The following is a 16,282-nucleotide window of genomic DNA, read 5'->3' as shown; positions in this document are numbered from 1 at the left end:
CTTAATGCAGTGAATATAGGGTGTTAGACTCAAGTATTAGGGTGGGAGGACATACCCTTGAGTGGCTGTGGCATATCTGTGCCTTTAATATTTACTGTATGGTCCAAGAACTTTCCATCCTAGAGTTTATTGTGTATATTCTATTCCATTTCTCTTCAAGGGCCTACGTTCTCTCTGTCCTTCAAAAACCTAATTCTTATGTTTCTTCCTTTAGTATCCCTTCTGATTTCTCAGTTTAGAATTGACTCCCATAGCACTTTATATGATCTGCATATAACACCACAGTGCATTCCAGTGTCCCACATATGTATATCTTATCTTTAATACCTGATTGAGTTCCTTATGGGCAGAAAGGATGTAATTTGGTCTCTCAGTGTGCTTGGCACAGTGCCTTGCCAGATAAGTAAATAACATATCAAATTAATTTTTTAAGTATGAATTGAGTACCTATTTTCTATTCATTGCTCTTGCCAGGTGCTGTAGAAAAGTACAAAATAAATTATATGGTTCATTTCAAACCTCAAGGATTGTAGTCTTTAGAGGGATGAGACAATTTTTTAAATGGTAAGATGAATGGTGTAATTCATTGTTCCTCTGAAAGTGGTTTGGTTTGCCTACTAAAGTATACTTTTGGGTTTTTTGAAGACAGGACAGAACTTAACCCCAAGAAGCAAAAATTATGAGTGCTATTCTCATAGCCACCTCCTTCCTTGATCTTTGTACACACAAAAAGAAAAAACAAATATCCCTAGGGTTAGTCTTTATTACTCAGTATTGTAGTAGTAAATTTTTTAAGTAAGTTTTGAAATATACTTTCAAAATCAACTTCAAGCACTACGTTCTAAGAGTATATATATTTCAGCAGTTACTTAGACCTTGATTCAATCAATGCTTTCTGTTTTGTTTAGAAAATAAAAGACTTATGTATTTGTTTTTTTCTTGCCTTAGCCCCTTCACAGAATTTAGTCCCAAAGGAAACTCCAGCCACAGCACTGCAGGGGTCTGTTGCCAGACCAGGTAAGGTGCACTTTGGAAAAACTCAGAGTGGAATGGGTTACAAGTGAAGGAACTGTTGCTGTCCTGAATGTGCCAGGAAGTGGCTGAAACTATCTTAATCGGTTTGCTTCAGAGCGGTCTTTGGTTAGTGGCAGAGCTTGTGAAGTACTATTTGAGGTTATTTTTCCCCCAACCAGCTTACTCTCTCACACATGCCTGGTGTCAGCCAGGGAACTCAGGAAGAGCATCTCCGTGCCCATTGTCTGTCTTCGCCTAGCCATGGGCGTTTCCATGGCAGAGTTCACCCTGTTCCATACCCTGGCATTCACAGCTGGCAGCTGACTGGCTAGAATATGGTACTGACTGGGGTGACAAGCGATACTGCACTAAGATAGTAACTGCATTATCATGATGGGAGTGGAGGCTTGTTGTGAGAACCTCTGCTACAGTGAGGTAGCAATTCCTTCAGGAAAACAGAGTCATTTCAGTCATCTCTGGATGGCATTAAGTTTCTTCTCATGACCAAGTTACTATAAATAGCACTAAGGATGGTGTTTTTGGAAGGTGAAGTTGATGGTAATCTGACAAATAATTGTTGTGGGATGCTGGGTCAGCTCTGAAGGCATGAGGATCTTGATGGCAATAACAGCACTGCCTTCATAGATCAGACAGCCAAACAGATAAATAACATAGATATGTTGCAGTTTGGTCTTGCCCACGTCATTGTCACTGTAGGTCATTCTAGGGGTACCAGAAAAAAAAAAAAAAAAAAGATGTATGATTGCTTTCCACAAGTAGGTTACAATCTCATTTACAGCACAATTGATACACTGGATAACATTTATAAGCAAGAAACACAGTCGTGTTTAATTTTGTTTGTAAGCCAGTGAAAGTGAGGTATCACTTTTGATTGAATGTTTTAAACCTGCTTCAGGGTGCTCCGTCCTGTGTGATAACTTTCTACTGCACACTCTTGGTAAAATCAGGCCTCTGAACAAACGAATGAACAAAAACATTTCAGCCACCCAGACTCTTCCTTAGCTACCATCTGGCCACATGATACCTGACATTTGTGGGAATGGAACAGGTTATTTAGACAAAGGGTTACGATGGTAAACCTCATTTTTTGGTGAGAAAAGAAGCAACTAAAAAAGGGAAGGAAATTCTGTTTCCTATCCCAAGTTTTTACTCCAGGAAATGGGCTTTACCATATCATATGTCCTCCTCAGAATAACTGGCCCAAGAATCCTGTTCCTTTTCAGAGTTTGACTTAGATGAATCTCCTTAAAATACCCCCAAAGCCACTAATTGCCTTCACCAAACCCGTTTTGATCCCGGTTTACATGAATTAACTGTGATAGTATTGAATTTTGTTCCAAAAGAGCAAGCTGATCAAGATTTTTTTGTAATCACCCTCTTTTGACAAAGACATTTTCATTTTTGTGCACATTACCTAAGTTTCTTTGCTCCAGCAGAGCCAGTAAGGCTGCAGAGACTCATGAGTTGGCATCTGTTTCTTAGGGAAGGGTTTTCATGTTATATGGGTCAGATATGGGGAGCTTAGGAGCAAATAAGAATAATCCAGCCCCCTCATATGAAGCTGCATCAACATGAGCATAATAGCAACAATAATAATAACTAACACTAGGGGGTAGGAGTGGGGTGGAGGGGGTCATTGGGAGTAGAAGAACATCTGTAATACTTTCAACAATAAAGACAAATTTAAAATGTTGTAAATAAATTACTTTAAAATAATAATAGCTAACACTGAGTTATTACTAAGCACCAGGTGCTGTACTAAAATTTCTATATGTGATATTTCATTTAATCTTTGAAATGGGTAAAGTGGTTTCAGATGAGGCATTGAGCACAGAAAGGTCAAGTAATCTATTTCGGGTCACATGACTATTAAGCAATAAAGTCATGATTTTAACCTAGGCACTCTAGGCTTCATTGCCTCTAAGGAGATTATCAATTAAGCAATAAGGTATGTTAGACAAGTACGCTGAGTGTGAGGTGCTGAATTCTCTAAAAGTAGGGACAGGACTGTAGGAGACTAGAGTCAGGAGAGATCATTGTTATCTGATGCATCCGGGAAGTCTTTTAGAAAAGATGAACTACCTAAAGGCATATAATGTAGGAAAAAGATATTTTGCTGCTGGAGCTGAGAAAGGAATGCCTGGTAAACCCATAGGATGCTTATTTAAGCAAAAGGTTGATAGACAAATTACTGAGACTTTTCTTTCTTGGAGGGCATTGCTGAGAGGTTGAAGAACAGGAACATAATGGGGTCTGTAGACAATATCTCAAAAGCAAAGCTTCTGCCCTCTAAAATCCCATAAGGAGAATGCATTCTTAATAGATGTATAAGACATATTGGAAGGTTACTGTCATTATTTAAAAAGTGTCAAAAGAGTGGGAATATTTTAAGAATGAAAACAAATCTCATCTACATGAGAGAAAGAGGCTTATTTTACTAACCTAGTTATACCTGGGTGGAATATTAACTAGGCAGTGTGAATTTAGTTCTATTGATCCAAACAGGATTATTTCACAGTGTGGAGTAAAAATAAAAATAAACCAAGTATGTGTCTTATGCCCCAGACAACCGAATTGTATCTGTGCCAGCTCTGTCTCTATACCATATAGGGTGGGGATACTGCTGGGCACAGAGACATCTTAGCCTAAATAAGACATTCAGAATCTTGTGGCCAAAACCGGTGTGGCTCAGTGGATAGAGCATCAGCCTGCGGACTGAAAGGTCCTGGGTTCGACTCTGGTCAAGGGCATGTACCTTGGTTGCGGGCACATGGGGGGTGTGCAAGAGGCAACTGGTTGATGTTTCTAACTCTCTGTCCCTCTCTCTTCCTCTCTGTAAAAAATAAAAAATATATATATTTTAAAAAGCCGAAACCGGTTTGGCTCAGTGGATAGAGCGTTGGCCTGCAGACTGAAAGGTCCCAGGTTGGATTCCCATCAAGGGCATGTACCTTGGTTGCAGGCACATCCCCAGTAGGAGGTGTGCAAGAGGCAGCTGATCGATGATTCTCTCTCATCGATGTTTCTAACTCTCTATCCCTCTCTCTTCCTCTCTGTAAAAAATTAATAAAATATATATTTTTTTAAAATCTTGAGGACACCTCGCTTCTCCCTGTGGACATATACACCATACACTTCCACATTTCATTTCTGTCCTTTGTATTTTTTACAGAACTCGAGGCAAATGCTGCCGTAGTCTCTGGACAAAGGTAAGATGATCATTTCTGCAAACTTAGCATCAATCTGGCATAAACCTTTTTGCAGGGTATCTGCTTTCTTACCTTGAAACCCCTTCTAACGTAGGGAGCTGTCATGAGTCTTAACCTTTCAGAGGTGACATTTTTTAAAATAAAACTTGGTGGCTAAATATCTTTCTTGATTGTTTTGAAAACTAAATGAGATACGTTCAGCACTCAGCATAGGAGTAAATAGTAAATGTCCAGTATATAGGAGCTGTTGCTATGGTAGTCATTAATAATAGTCCTTGCAACACCTTCTGAAGTATAGCTGTTTAATCCTCAAGTCAGAAGAGAAAGCCCGGCGTGGTCTGACCCCAAAACTCATGCTTTATCTATGCTGTCTCACATAAACCGACAAAGTGAAATACAACTGTGGCTTCCACCTCATTAGCCCCATGGAGAAGAGTATTGTCATTTTCACAAAGCCATTTCTTTTCAGTGTAGGAATGCACTAGATAACATTTTAAACAATTTCTCATATTTGTACATCAACTTAGTTTGTAAAACACATTCACAATCATTCTGTCATTTAATCCTCATATTGACCCTGTGCAGTGGTAATAATAGCCAGTATTTGTTTGAACGTTATTCTATGCCATGCACTGGACTATAAGCTTCCTAGATGTATTACCTCATGATTTTCACAGTATCTATTGGGAAAGTAAATTCTCTTTTACAGATAAGGAATGTATAGATCATAGAGGTTAGCTAATTTACCCAAGGTAACAGATTTTAGTAAATGTGAAGCTGAGATTCAAACCCAGGCATCATGACTCTGAGCCCTCACATTGCACTAACGTATTGTGAATGAGATGTATAGATCAATAATCTGAAGCTTAGAATTACAAATCATGTCCAACAAATGCATAATAAGACTTAACCCCTGTTATTCTGGCTCCAAAATCATTGCTATTTCTACTGTGCCTGTCTAGGCTTTTTGTTTTTATATTGGGCTGATAATTGAATTTATTTACTTTTCTCAAGCCTACACCAATTATGTGGCTAGAGAAAGAAGATAATCAGACCAAAAAAATACCCTTTGGGTATTTGTTTCTAGAGCTATCTGAACTTTGATCACATAAACACCAGGGCAGTATTGCTGTGGCTATCGTTTTGACAGAGAAAGAGGCACCTCCATTAGAAATCTTTCTTCCTCAGAGGCTTTGACCGTTTTCTGGGCTCCCCGCCAGAAAGCCATCCTCACCGCTTCTAAAAGGATGTGTAAATCTCTCTGACCTGTTACTCCACCCAGCTTCAGCCTCGCCTCTCCTTGACTTACCTTGGCTTCTGGGGCAATCATTACATTAAAACTAAGATAATGAACACTATGGCTAAATTCCCAGCCATAGTGCCACTAGCAAAGGGTCAGCTGACAAGAGTGAACAGATCAGTAAATTACCAGTAAACCAGTATTCCTGTGACTCAATAATATTTATTGTGTATAGTGTTTATATACAGGTGTCTCCCAAAAATGTATATACATTTTAACAGCTGATAGCTCAGTTTTAATAAAAACTATATGTATTTTTAATAAACACTGCTTTTATAGTCCTAGCTAGTTTGGCCCAGTGGATAGAGCATTGGCCTGTGGACAAAGGGTCCTGGGTTCAAATTCTGGTCAAGGGCATGTACCTTGGTTGCAGGCTCCTCAGGCCCTGGCCCTGGTCGAGGCTCGTGCAGCAGGCAACTAATCAGTGTGCTTCTCTCACATTGATGTTTCTCTCTGTCCCTCTCTCTCCACTCTCCCTAAAAATCAATGGAAAAATATCCTTGGGTGAGGATTAACAACAACAACAAAAACACAAATAAACCCAGCCTTTATAATTATTCAAAGTGTGTATACATTTTTGGGATATCCTATATAAATGCTATTCATTGTACACACACACACACACACACACACACACACGTATATCTCACACATATCCATTCAATATTTATTAATATTATGAAAATGGGATTATACTATACATAATGTTGGTAGCATTTTTCCTCACTATGATATCATGAACAGTTGTGTTTTTATTGTTGACACTATTATAGATGGCCTCCATTTTCTCCCACTTGCCCCTTTCTGCCTGTCCCCTGCCCCAGCTTTCACCACATTGTGTCCAAGGGCTATGCATATATGCATATATATTTTCTTTCATACTCTATGTCCCCATGACTATTCTGTAACTACCAATTAGTATTCTAAATCCCTTCACCTTTTTTACCATCCCTCCAACCTCCTTCCCATCTCATTTATTGCCATTTTATTATTCATACTAGGGGCCCATTGCATCTTGAAAGGAACTTTGGGCCACAAGGCTGCACTGGGCACAGGGGCAGGTCTTGTGCCCCTGCCCAGCCCCTCCTGCCACGGACCCTTGTCCCCTGTCTGCCAGCAGCTCTAATCCCACTCTGGCACTGCCCAGCTCACACTCACTGACAGCGTGGAGTGATTGGGGCTGGCACCAGCAGGAGGTGCAAGCAGGACCAGTGCCATCAGTGGATGTGAGCAGCAGCTGCTGCCATGATCGCCCCTCAGGAGCAGGGGGAGGTGGAGAAACCCTGAGGGGCAATCGGAGCCAGTACTGGGCACTGGCAGTGGGTGCAAGCAGTGGCTCAGGCTCCAGCAGTAGATGTGAATGGGGCTGGTGCCAGCAACAGGTGCAAGTGCCAAGCAGGACCACAGTGCTCAGGAGCATAGAATTTTTGGTAACCCCCAAAGGCTCACCCCAATGACAGTGATTGGCGCCCCACCTTAGTCTAACACCCGTACTCACCTGCTCCACCATCCTGCCACAGCCAACACCTGCCATGTTCCATGCTCTGCCACCTGCTGCAGATGCCAGCCATGTTCTGCACATGTCCCCTGGTGGTCAGCGCACGTCATAGTGAATAGATGTTCAATCGTTTAACTGTTTGGTCTATTTGCATATTAGGGTTTTATATAGATAGATTTTATCCTTTTTATTTTTTTAAATATATTTTATTGATTTTTTCCAGAGAGGAAGAGAGAGGGATAGAGAGTTAGAAACGTCGATGAGAGAGAATCATCAATCAGCTGCCACTTGCACACTCCCTACTGGGGATGTGCCTGCAACCAAGGTACATGTCCTTGACCGGAATCGAACCTGGGACCTTTCAGTCCATAGGCTGACGCTCTATCCACTGAGCTAAACCGGTTTCGGCTATCCTTTTTTTATTATATATATATATTTTTAAAAGCACTGGGAACTGCTTGGATGGGCCAGGTTGTGGGGGGCAGAACCTCAGGGAATCACCAGGGAGGAAGGAGGGGTGGGACAGTATAAATCAGATTGATGATGTCTCAGATGTGGTGCCTGCCTATCAGTTCAGTCTTGATGTGGCTTCTTTATTTTTTATTCTTTATTTTTGTTTCAGAGAGGGAGAGAAAGATAGAAGCATGAATAATGAGAGAGAATTATTGATCAGCTTCCTCCTGCATGCCCCCAACTGGGGATTGAACCCGCCACCCAGACATGTTCCCTTGACCAGAATCAGACCCAGGACCCATCACTCCACAGGCTGATGCTCTAGCCACTGAGCCAACTGAATAGGACTCAATGTGGCTTCTTTAAATTCTTAGTTGTAGGACTTAAATTCATCAAGATTTAAGGTGGTTCTGAATGATGGTTGTTCTGTAATTTGATTGTATTTTTTATGTGCTTCTGGGAGGATTCCAGTACCACATTTACCTACACCATCATCTTGATCAGAAGTCTCATGAACAGTTTTTATCATTAGCCTTTACAACATAATTTTCATGATTGCATATAATGTACCATGATTTAATTAACTGATCAATAGTTAAGTGTTTATGTCCTCTGTTTTCATTAATATGAATAAAATGCTTTGACAATCTGGTGTGGAATTAGAGCTCTGTAAAAGCATTTGTTTCCTTAGGAATCCAGGAATGGAATTGCTGTGCCAGAGGATTACACTAGGGTTTTTCAGCCTCAGCATTACTGACAGTTTAGATCAGATAATTATTGGGAGTGGGGGCCTGTCTCATGCATTATAGGATGTTTAGTAGCATCCTGGTAGGTGCCACTTAAAGATGTTAATAGCATTCATCTCCCTCCCACCCCAAAATGACAATAAAAAAATGTCTACCAACATTGCTAAATGTCCCCAAGGAGACAAAACTACCCCCTATTGAAAACCATTGTGATACTCAGTTTACACTCCATCAGGAGTTTCTGTACCTATACCCTCAGCAATACTGGATATTACCAACTTAAAATCTTCACATACTAAAAAGGGGGATTAAAATAGGGACAATTGATATAGCCATCAGTGTAGCCGGAACTGGTTTGGCTCAGTGGGTAGTGCATCGGCCTGTGGACTGAAAGGTCCCTGGTTCGATTCCGGGCAAGGGCATGTACCTTGGTTGCCGGCACATCCCCAGTAGGGGGTGTGCAAGAGGCAGCTGATCGATGATTCTCTCTCATCAATGTTTCTAGCTCGCTATCCCTCTCTCTTTCTCTCTGTGAAAAATCAATAAAATATATATTTTTTTAAATCTTAAAAATATATATATATATATATATATATCCATCAGTGGATTGTGAATATATTCCCATGTATATTCTTCTGTAATATGACTTGTAATAAGTCATTATCTGACTACACCAGGCTCATAGTAAATGCCAGCATATGTTAGTAATTTCTAGACTTTAGGTACTCTTAACTTTTGAAGGGGAATAATATTATTTTAAGAAAATGGGTGAGGAAGTTGCATGATTTTTGTGTGAAGTTCCATGTCTTCTACCTGTTTTACACAATTTCACTAGCATTATGCTTTAATCCTTTATTTTTACTAATGTAATGCGTTAGTTTTGCTTTTAAATTGTCAGTAATTATAGAAGGTAATTGTGCTCATTGTCCCAGGATTCTCTCCAGAATGACTATATAGTTCTCCTGCCTTATGAATGAAACTCTTATCTGAAGAACCCGTTTTTGTGTGACTTGATTCCCTCACCTCCTTGGAAACTTTGTGCTTCCGTCTGTCAGCAGTGATCCCAAAGACATAATTGAAAAGTCCAAAACCCCAAGCCGGAGAAATTCCCGAACTGAAGAACCAACTGTGGCTTCTGAAAGTGTGGAAAACGGACATCGGAAGCGATCCTCTCGGCCTGCTTCAGCTTCCAGCTCTACTAAAGGTTAGCGGGGGTGTGGGTACTATTGTAGGTCAAAAGGAGAATGGGGTCCTTATCACAGCTGCAGAGGACTTTTTGCTTCATCTTTGCATCCATTTCTCAAACTTGTCAAGTTACTTTGACTTCTGTTTGGTCCTTTGTTAGTTCATTTAACTGTGTTTTTTGTGTGCCTACATAAGAACAGCAACCACTGTTAGAAAAAAGAACGTAACAAGCAGATTGATTCATTATCACCACTTCAGATATGTCCTCAATAAAATGGCCCAGCCATCTTTCTATGTTTCTGTAATCAATTCTCTTTTCCCCCTCCCTACTGTTTTTAAACCTACAACCCTTACTTTCTCCTCTTCTCAGCAGAGACTCTCACCTCTTCCCAGGGAAAATAGAATCCCTCTACTCTCACTACCAAGACATAAATCTACCAATGTCCTCCTTTGCTCCTGTTATAATAGAGTAGCTGTCCCTCCTCAAGTTGAAGGCCAGTGCCTTTGATCCCACCTTCTCTGATCTTCTCAAGACCATTACACTACCAGTTTTCTCTTCTCTGTTGACTATTATCTCCTTTTTTAAAACTCTGCCCTTGGCTTTTATGACCCAGAACTCCCAATAGTTTTCTGACTACTCTGACTGCTTCTTCTCAATCTCTGTACCAAGACATTACATGTTGGCCTTCCTCAAACTTCAATCCTAAGTTGTCTTTTTTCTTCAATTTGTATTTTCTCCCTAACTTACCTCATTCATGCCTCCATTCTTCAGTTAGAATCTTTCATAGACAACTCATGAATTGATTTTTAGTACAGACTCTAGAGATTTTAGATAACTGCATGTATATCCTTAACAGGAACTCAAATTCAACATGTCTGAAAACAGACTTATGATTTTCACCCCAGTGTCAAGTGCTCTGCCATTGTTCCCCACCTCAGTGATTGGGACCACCATCTTTATTAGGCAAGTCCTCCTTGGCACCTCTCAACCTCACTCTCATGTCCATCATAAAAAGCTGCTGATTTTGTTAGGTGGCCCAAGTTCATCCACTTTATCCATCTTTATTGCTATCCAGCTTAAACCCCTTCAATGATTTACCATTACCATTCATTACCATTAGAGTTAAAGTCTAAAGTGTAAACATGGCCCTGGCTGGTGTAGCTCAGTTGGTTGAGTGTAATCCCAAGAAGAGATGGAAAGTTGGAACCAGTTTTAGAAAAGGGGTGGGTAATAGGCTTCTATACTTAAACTGGGCTTTATTCCAAAGTGATGATAATCATGTTGGAATACCTGCCCCATACATGTTTTGAAGTTTAACAAATAGTTTAGGAGAGGCTATAGTGACTGTGGTCTTCAGAGGAGTGCTTAGTAGAGGATGGCAGAGCTCTGGCCAGACCCCAAGAATCACCAGCTGGTCAATAATATATATTAATAATTATATATATTATTAATAACATAATAATACACACACACACACACACACACACTAGAGGCCTGGTGCATGAAATTCATGCATGGGGGCAGAGGGGTACCCCTCAGCCCAGCTTGTACTCTCTCCAATCCTCAAGGGATGTCCAACTGCCCGTTTAGGCTCAATCCTGGTGGGATCAAGCCTAAACAGGCAGTCAGATATTCCTCTCACAATCCAGGATTGCTGGCTTCCAACTGCCTGCCTTTCTGATTTCCCCTAACCGCTTCTGCCTGCCAGCCTGATCACCCTAACCACTCCCATGCCAGCCTGATTGATGTCTAACTGCTCCCCTGCCGGCCCGTTTGCTCCCAACTTCCCTCCTCTGTCAGCCTGGTCACCCCTAACTGCCCTCCCCTGCAGGGTTGATCACCTCCAACTGCCCTCCCTTGCAAGCCTGGTCCCTACCAACTGCCCTCCCCTGCTTGTGGTGGCCATCTTGTATCCACATGAGGGAAGGATCTTTGACCACATGGGGGCAGCTATCTTGTGTGTTGGAATGATGGTCAATCTGCATATTACTCTTTTATTAGATAGAATAGAGGCCTGGTGCATAATATTTTATTAGATTCGAGAAGGTGCAAGCTGGGCTGAGGGACACCCCCCCCACCCCATGCACAAATTTCATGCACCAGGCCTCTAGTGTGTGTGTGTGTGTGTGTGTGTGTGTGTGTGTGTGTGTATATATATATATATATATATATATATATATATATATATATATATATATATTAATTATTTGGCCAGCCATGTTGTGTCCAGATGTGAACCAAAGCCATAAGATAGCTTTTCTGTGATTGTATTTGAATGCATAACTATGGAGTGATCATAAAATATCAAGCTGGTTTCTAAAAGTTATGGTTCTCAAACTTGGAAATGTGTAGTACTGGGGACCTGAAACATCTTCCTGCATCATCAGTTCTTAAAGTTTTGAAGAGAAAAAGCATTTTGCCTTTTTGTACTCATAAGATTTTGGTCAGATATGCAGAAACAAAATCAGAAATAGTGTTTTTTCACAAGAATCTTGAAAACTAAGAAGTATTGCCGAAGCCGGTTTGGCTCAGTGGTAGAGCGTCGGTCTGCGGACTGAAAGGTCCCAGGTTCGATTCCGGTCAAGGGCATGTACATTGGTTGTGGGCATATCCCCAGGAGGGGGCGTGCAAAAGGCAGCTGGTTGATGTTTCTCTCTCATCGATGTTTCTAGCTCTCTATCACTCTCTCCTCCTCTCTGTAAAAAATCAATAAAATATATTTTAAAAAAAAAAGATTATGAGAGCAGTTTGTAATGAAAAGTATTGGTACTTTTGAATTATTGAGGATATGGTAGCATAAATCATGTTCCTACTGTGAGAACAGTTTGCTCATATCATGTTGGTTAAGGCCTACCGTGTTTCCCCGAAAATAAAACATCCTCCGAAAATAAGACCTACTTACAGGTTTCCTTCTGAGTGAAATATAAGGCATCCCCCCGAAAATAAGGCCCCCTAGGCTCTGTCTTAGAATGAAAATTAATTTACCGTAAACTGGTCTCTAGGGACCCCCCGACTGGGGTCTAGCAACCAGTGACGTTACGCAGATTCCTGACGTCACTGCTGTGGAGGCGGAGCGGAGGTCGGAGTGAGGGGCGGGGGGGAGAGAAGAGGAGACTTTCGCAGATGTGTGTAGAAGAACAGGAGGATTAGAGTGGTCCGGACGCAGCGAATGTGGTGAATGCTGGTCTGTCTCTGGTGACACTACCTGATGCTCTCGGCCGCCCTCATGATGACTGAAGGTTTTCAGTTAGTGGCAGACCCTGCTCCAGCCCAGATCCAGGCCCCAGCAAGCCCAGTGACAGTCCCCAGGCAGGTCCCAGGGGGTAAATGTCTGATAAAGGGGTAAGGGGGATGTCTGGTGAAGGTGTTCAGTGGCACAGGGATAGGGGGAGGGGAATCACTTAAAATGACACAGGAGGATCAGAGGGAGCAATCAAAATGACACAGGAGGATCAAAAGGGGTTACTAAAATGGTAATCCCCCCTCTGATTCTCCTGTGCCATTTTGATTCCCCCCTCTGATCCTCCCTGTGTCATTTTAAGTGATCCCCCTCCCACCACCTTGATACCCCAATTCCTTTTTTTACCCCTAGAAATGAGCGCAAAAAGAAAAAGCTACTTCGTGGCGTACAAGAGAGGAATCGAGGAAGACTCTTGGGGCCAAAATCTTACTGCTTTCTGCAAAGAGATTTGTTGAGTATCCGATTAGTCCAAAAATGGCGAGCAGAGTATGGTAACCTCATTGAACAAGTGGACAAGGGAAATGCTAAAAAGCACAAGTGTGGATCAGGTCAGCAACCATTATTTTCCGAGCTGGAAGACCTGATCTGTGAATGGGTTGTTGACAGGAGAGCAAAGGCTTTGGTTGTGAATAGGGCTCAGATTCAAGAATTTGCCCTTGCAATGGCACCACAGTTGGACATAGCCCCTGAAGACTTCAAAGCATCACAACATTGGCTGGATAATTTCCTTCAGCGAAGTGAACTGTCTTTAAGAAGATCTACAACATTGTTTAGGTTGGAAGATACTCAAGTTATTAAGGGAGCACTTGCATTCAAGTCCTTTATTGATGATGCTGACTTCTCTAAATACAATCTTTCCAACATGATTGCTATGGATGAAACTGCAGTGTTTATGGGCCAATCCTCTCAAACAACAATTGAACAGCGGGGTGCCTCCTTAGTGTACATTCCCTCCACTGCTTACGAAAGTGCATGTGTTTCCTGTATTTTGGCAATTCGTCTGGATGGCACTAAAATCCCACCTTTAATCATTTCTAAGGGCAAGAAGGAAAAGATTGAACGTGTTTTGGGCATTTTTATTTTGAAACTGAAAAAGCCTGGGCCACACAAGCAGTTATAAGGAAGTGGGTCAATTTAATGCTGCCACTTGTTATACAAGGGAGCCAAAGAGGTCTGCTAGTCTGGGATGCAGCCAGCACTCACCGAGCTAACGACATGAAGACATTTCTTCACGAAATAAAAATAGATCAGATAATGATTCCCGCAGGAATGATGGCCTATCTCCAGACTCTTGATATTGCAATAAAGAAGCCATTCAAAGACAATTTGCACATGGAAATTAATGACTACATTGAAAATAGAATGGAGAGAAATCAGCGTGGAAACTTTGTGAAACCTAAACTGCAAGAAGTTGTGACTTGGGTGAAGAATTCATGGGAGAAAATCACTGACAGTTGCATTGCAAATGCACTGCGAGCAGGCTACCTTGACAAGAAGTACTCATTTAAAGACAGTGCTATTGCTAAACATGAGAGATTTGGTCCACTGATTCTGAAAGAAATTGAGTCACAGGAAATTCAGGAATTGGATTGTTATGATGATGTTCCAAAAGATGATGACATGATTGTCATTGAATAAATGAGTAAATTCTTGATACTGTAGGATTCACAGTTTGTCCGGTTTGTGTTGATAACTACCGTACTACTGTAAATAAATTTCCTTTATTTTCATTTAACAATAAATGTGTACCGTATTCTTCTTCATGGAAAAATAAGACATCCCCTGAAAATAAGACCTAGCGCATCTTTGAGAGCAAAAATTAATATAAGACACTGTCTTATTTTTGGGGAAACAGGGTACTAGACTGCCAGCTTGGAGCAGGTGGGATGGATGATTTCTGGGCAAGTTCAGAGAGGCCCACATGGTTGATAAGTTATGCTCTAATCTGTTGTTTTTAGATGGTTGGATTTCCCACACACACACTTTTAATTACAAACACAGGAATTGGCTCCCACAAATCAGTGAACTATTTAAAATTGGACTTGATCAGAAGTGTTGTTTATAACTATGCAAATGAGTAGTTCTACTCCTGGCATAGGAGTTCCCCATTAACACAGAAATTATTCTTTTTCCCTTATCATTCTTTATTTACTCTTCTGTGTATAATTTTGTGTTATATCTTCAAGCAGGGAAAAGGATCAGAAGTTAAAAACATGAGGTTCAATGCATAAGTTAGAAACCAAGGAAAATAAGCTAATATTAGGGAAATTCATAGCACTTGTAGTCAGCAGCAGCTGTGGGTGTCCCTGTGGGGCCCTGAGATACCTAAGACAGCAAAGTGGGGTGAAAATCCTACCATACCCACAGCCAGTGACTTGAGAAGCAACAATCTAAAAACATAGAATGGCCTGCCCAGCATGGCTCAGTGGTTGAGCGTCAGAAGGTCATAGTTCGATTCCAATCAGGGCACATGACCAGGTTGTGGGCTCAATCCCTGGTGTTGGGCGTGCATGAGGCAGCTGATCAATGATTCTTCCTCCTCATCGATGTTTCTATGTCTCTCTCTCTCTTTCCTTTCCTCTCTGAAATAAAAAGATATATATATAACAATAAAAACATAATGTGTACAGATATTCTTAAAACAGAAGTGCTGTTGTGGAAATACAAATGAACAGGCATAGATATATCTTATGGGAGAAAAACCCTGAACAATAACTGTCTGAAGCTGCATTCTTATTGAATCATTTAGAAACCAGACATGCAAATTTTGAAAGGAAATGTTCAGAATTTTTTTTACAATTAAGTAGAAATCTTGGCTAGAAGTAGTACAGTAAAAAGACCAATGAAGTGAGCAAAGTCAAGTTCAGTTTCTAAAATTCCTCGAAAGTAAAGCAAAGCCCTCCTACTAGAAGATTTAATAGAATCTTGTACTGTAGATTTGGCCTAGTTTGCTTAATGTCAAAATGAGACAACCAGGTTGAAAAAAATGCCCATATCAAATTACCAATTTAAATGGACAACTTCCTAAAAGACCGTTATTAACCCAGTTTGGGGTGGGGTTTTTTTAGGTGGTGGTTGTTGTTTTTTACCGTATAGGTAGTTCTAAAATATGAACATATGAATGCTGTAACTCCACCATTAGTTTTTTATCTATTTGTATATCTATCTTTACATTAATTTGTAAAATCCTTGGTGGTTTAAAAGCAATTTTTTCGACAATATATGTGATGGTTTTGGGATTTTTTTGCCATTATGATATTGAAGGGGGGGTGGGTCTTGGGATTGGGATTATGCTCAATCAGATAAACTAGGCAACCTTTAGGAACATGCTTGATGCACAGCCTGAAGTTACCTAGAATTCCTTACCTTAGTAGGGGTGTCGAACTCAATCAGAGAAGGGGCCAAAATCTAAAATCCAGCTTAATCGCGGGCCGAATGGTTTACTGAACAGTCATAAACTGACAATGTCATAAACTGACAGCGGAGTGCAGTGATGACAGCGCGGTGCGGGCCACATTGCAAGGCCTGGCGGGCTGGATTTGGCCCGCGGGCCTTGTGTTTGACATATGTGCCTTAAAGGGTTTGCCTCAGATTCTCTTATTATACTCAATGGA

At 41.0% G+C, this 16,282-nt stretch overlaps 1 protein-coding gene across 7 annotated transcripts in view; it reads left to right on the top strand.

Moving 5' to 3' along the window:
- Positions 1–16,282, top strand: part of NCOA6 (nuclear receptor coactivator 6) — a 102,106-nt gene that overhangs the window by 80,244 nt on the left and 5,580 nt on the right. For 5 of the 7 annotated variants that reach the window (XM_084888543.1, XM_084888542.1, XM_084888538.1 and 2 more), the window contains 3 exons: positions 949–1,017; positions 4,208–4,244; positions 9,297–9,445. In XM_084888543.1, coding sequence (XP_084744669.1) covers positions 949–1,017; positions 4,208–4,244; positions 9,297–9,445 — 255 coding nt within the window. Of the gene's footprint in view, positions 1–948; positions 1,018–4,207; positions 4,245–9,173; positions 9,446–16,282 lie in introns of all 7 variants that reach the window. The other 2 variants (XR_014795402.1, XM_084888541.1) reach the window with 2 other exon arrangements.

Source organism: Pipistrellus hanaki, assembly GCF_964339955.1.
Source record: "Pipistrellus hanaki genome assembly, chromosome: 6".
NCBI lineage: Eukaryota > Metazoa > Chordata > Mammalia > Chiroptera > Vespertilionidae > Pipistrellus > Pipistrellus hanaki.
This window is presented reverse-complemented; position numbering and strand designations above follow the sequence as displayed.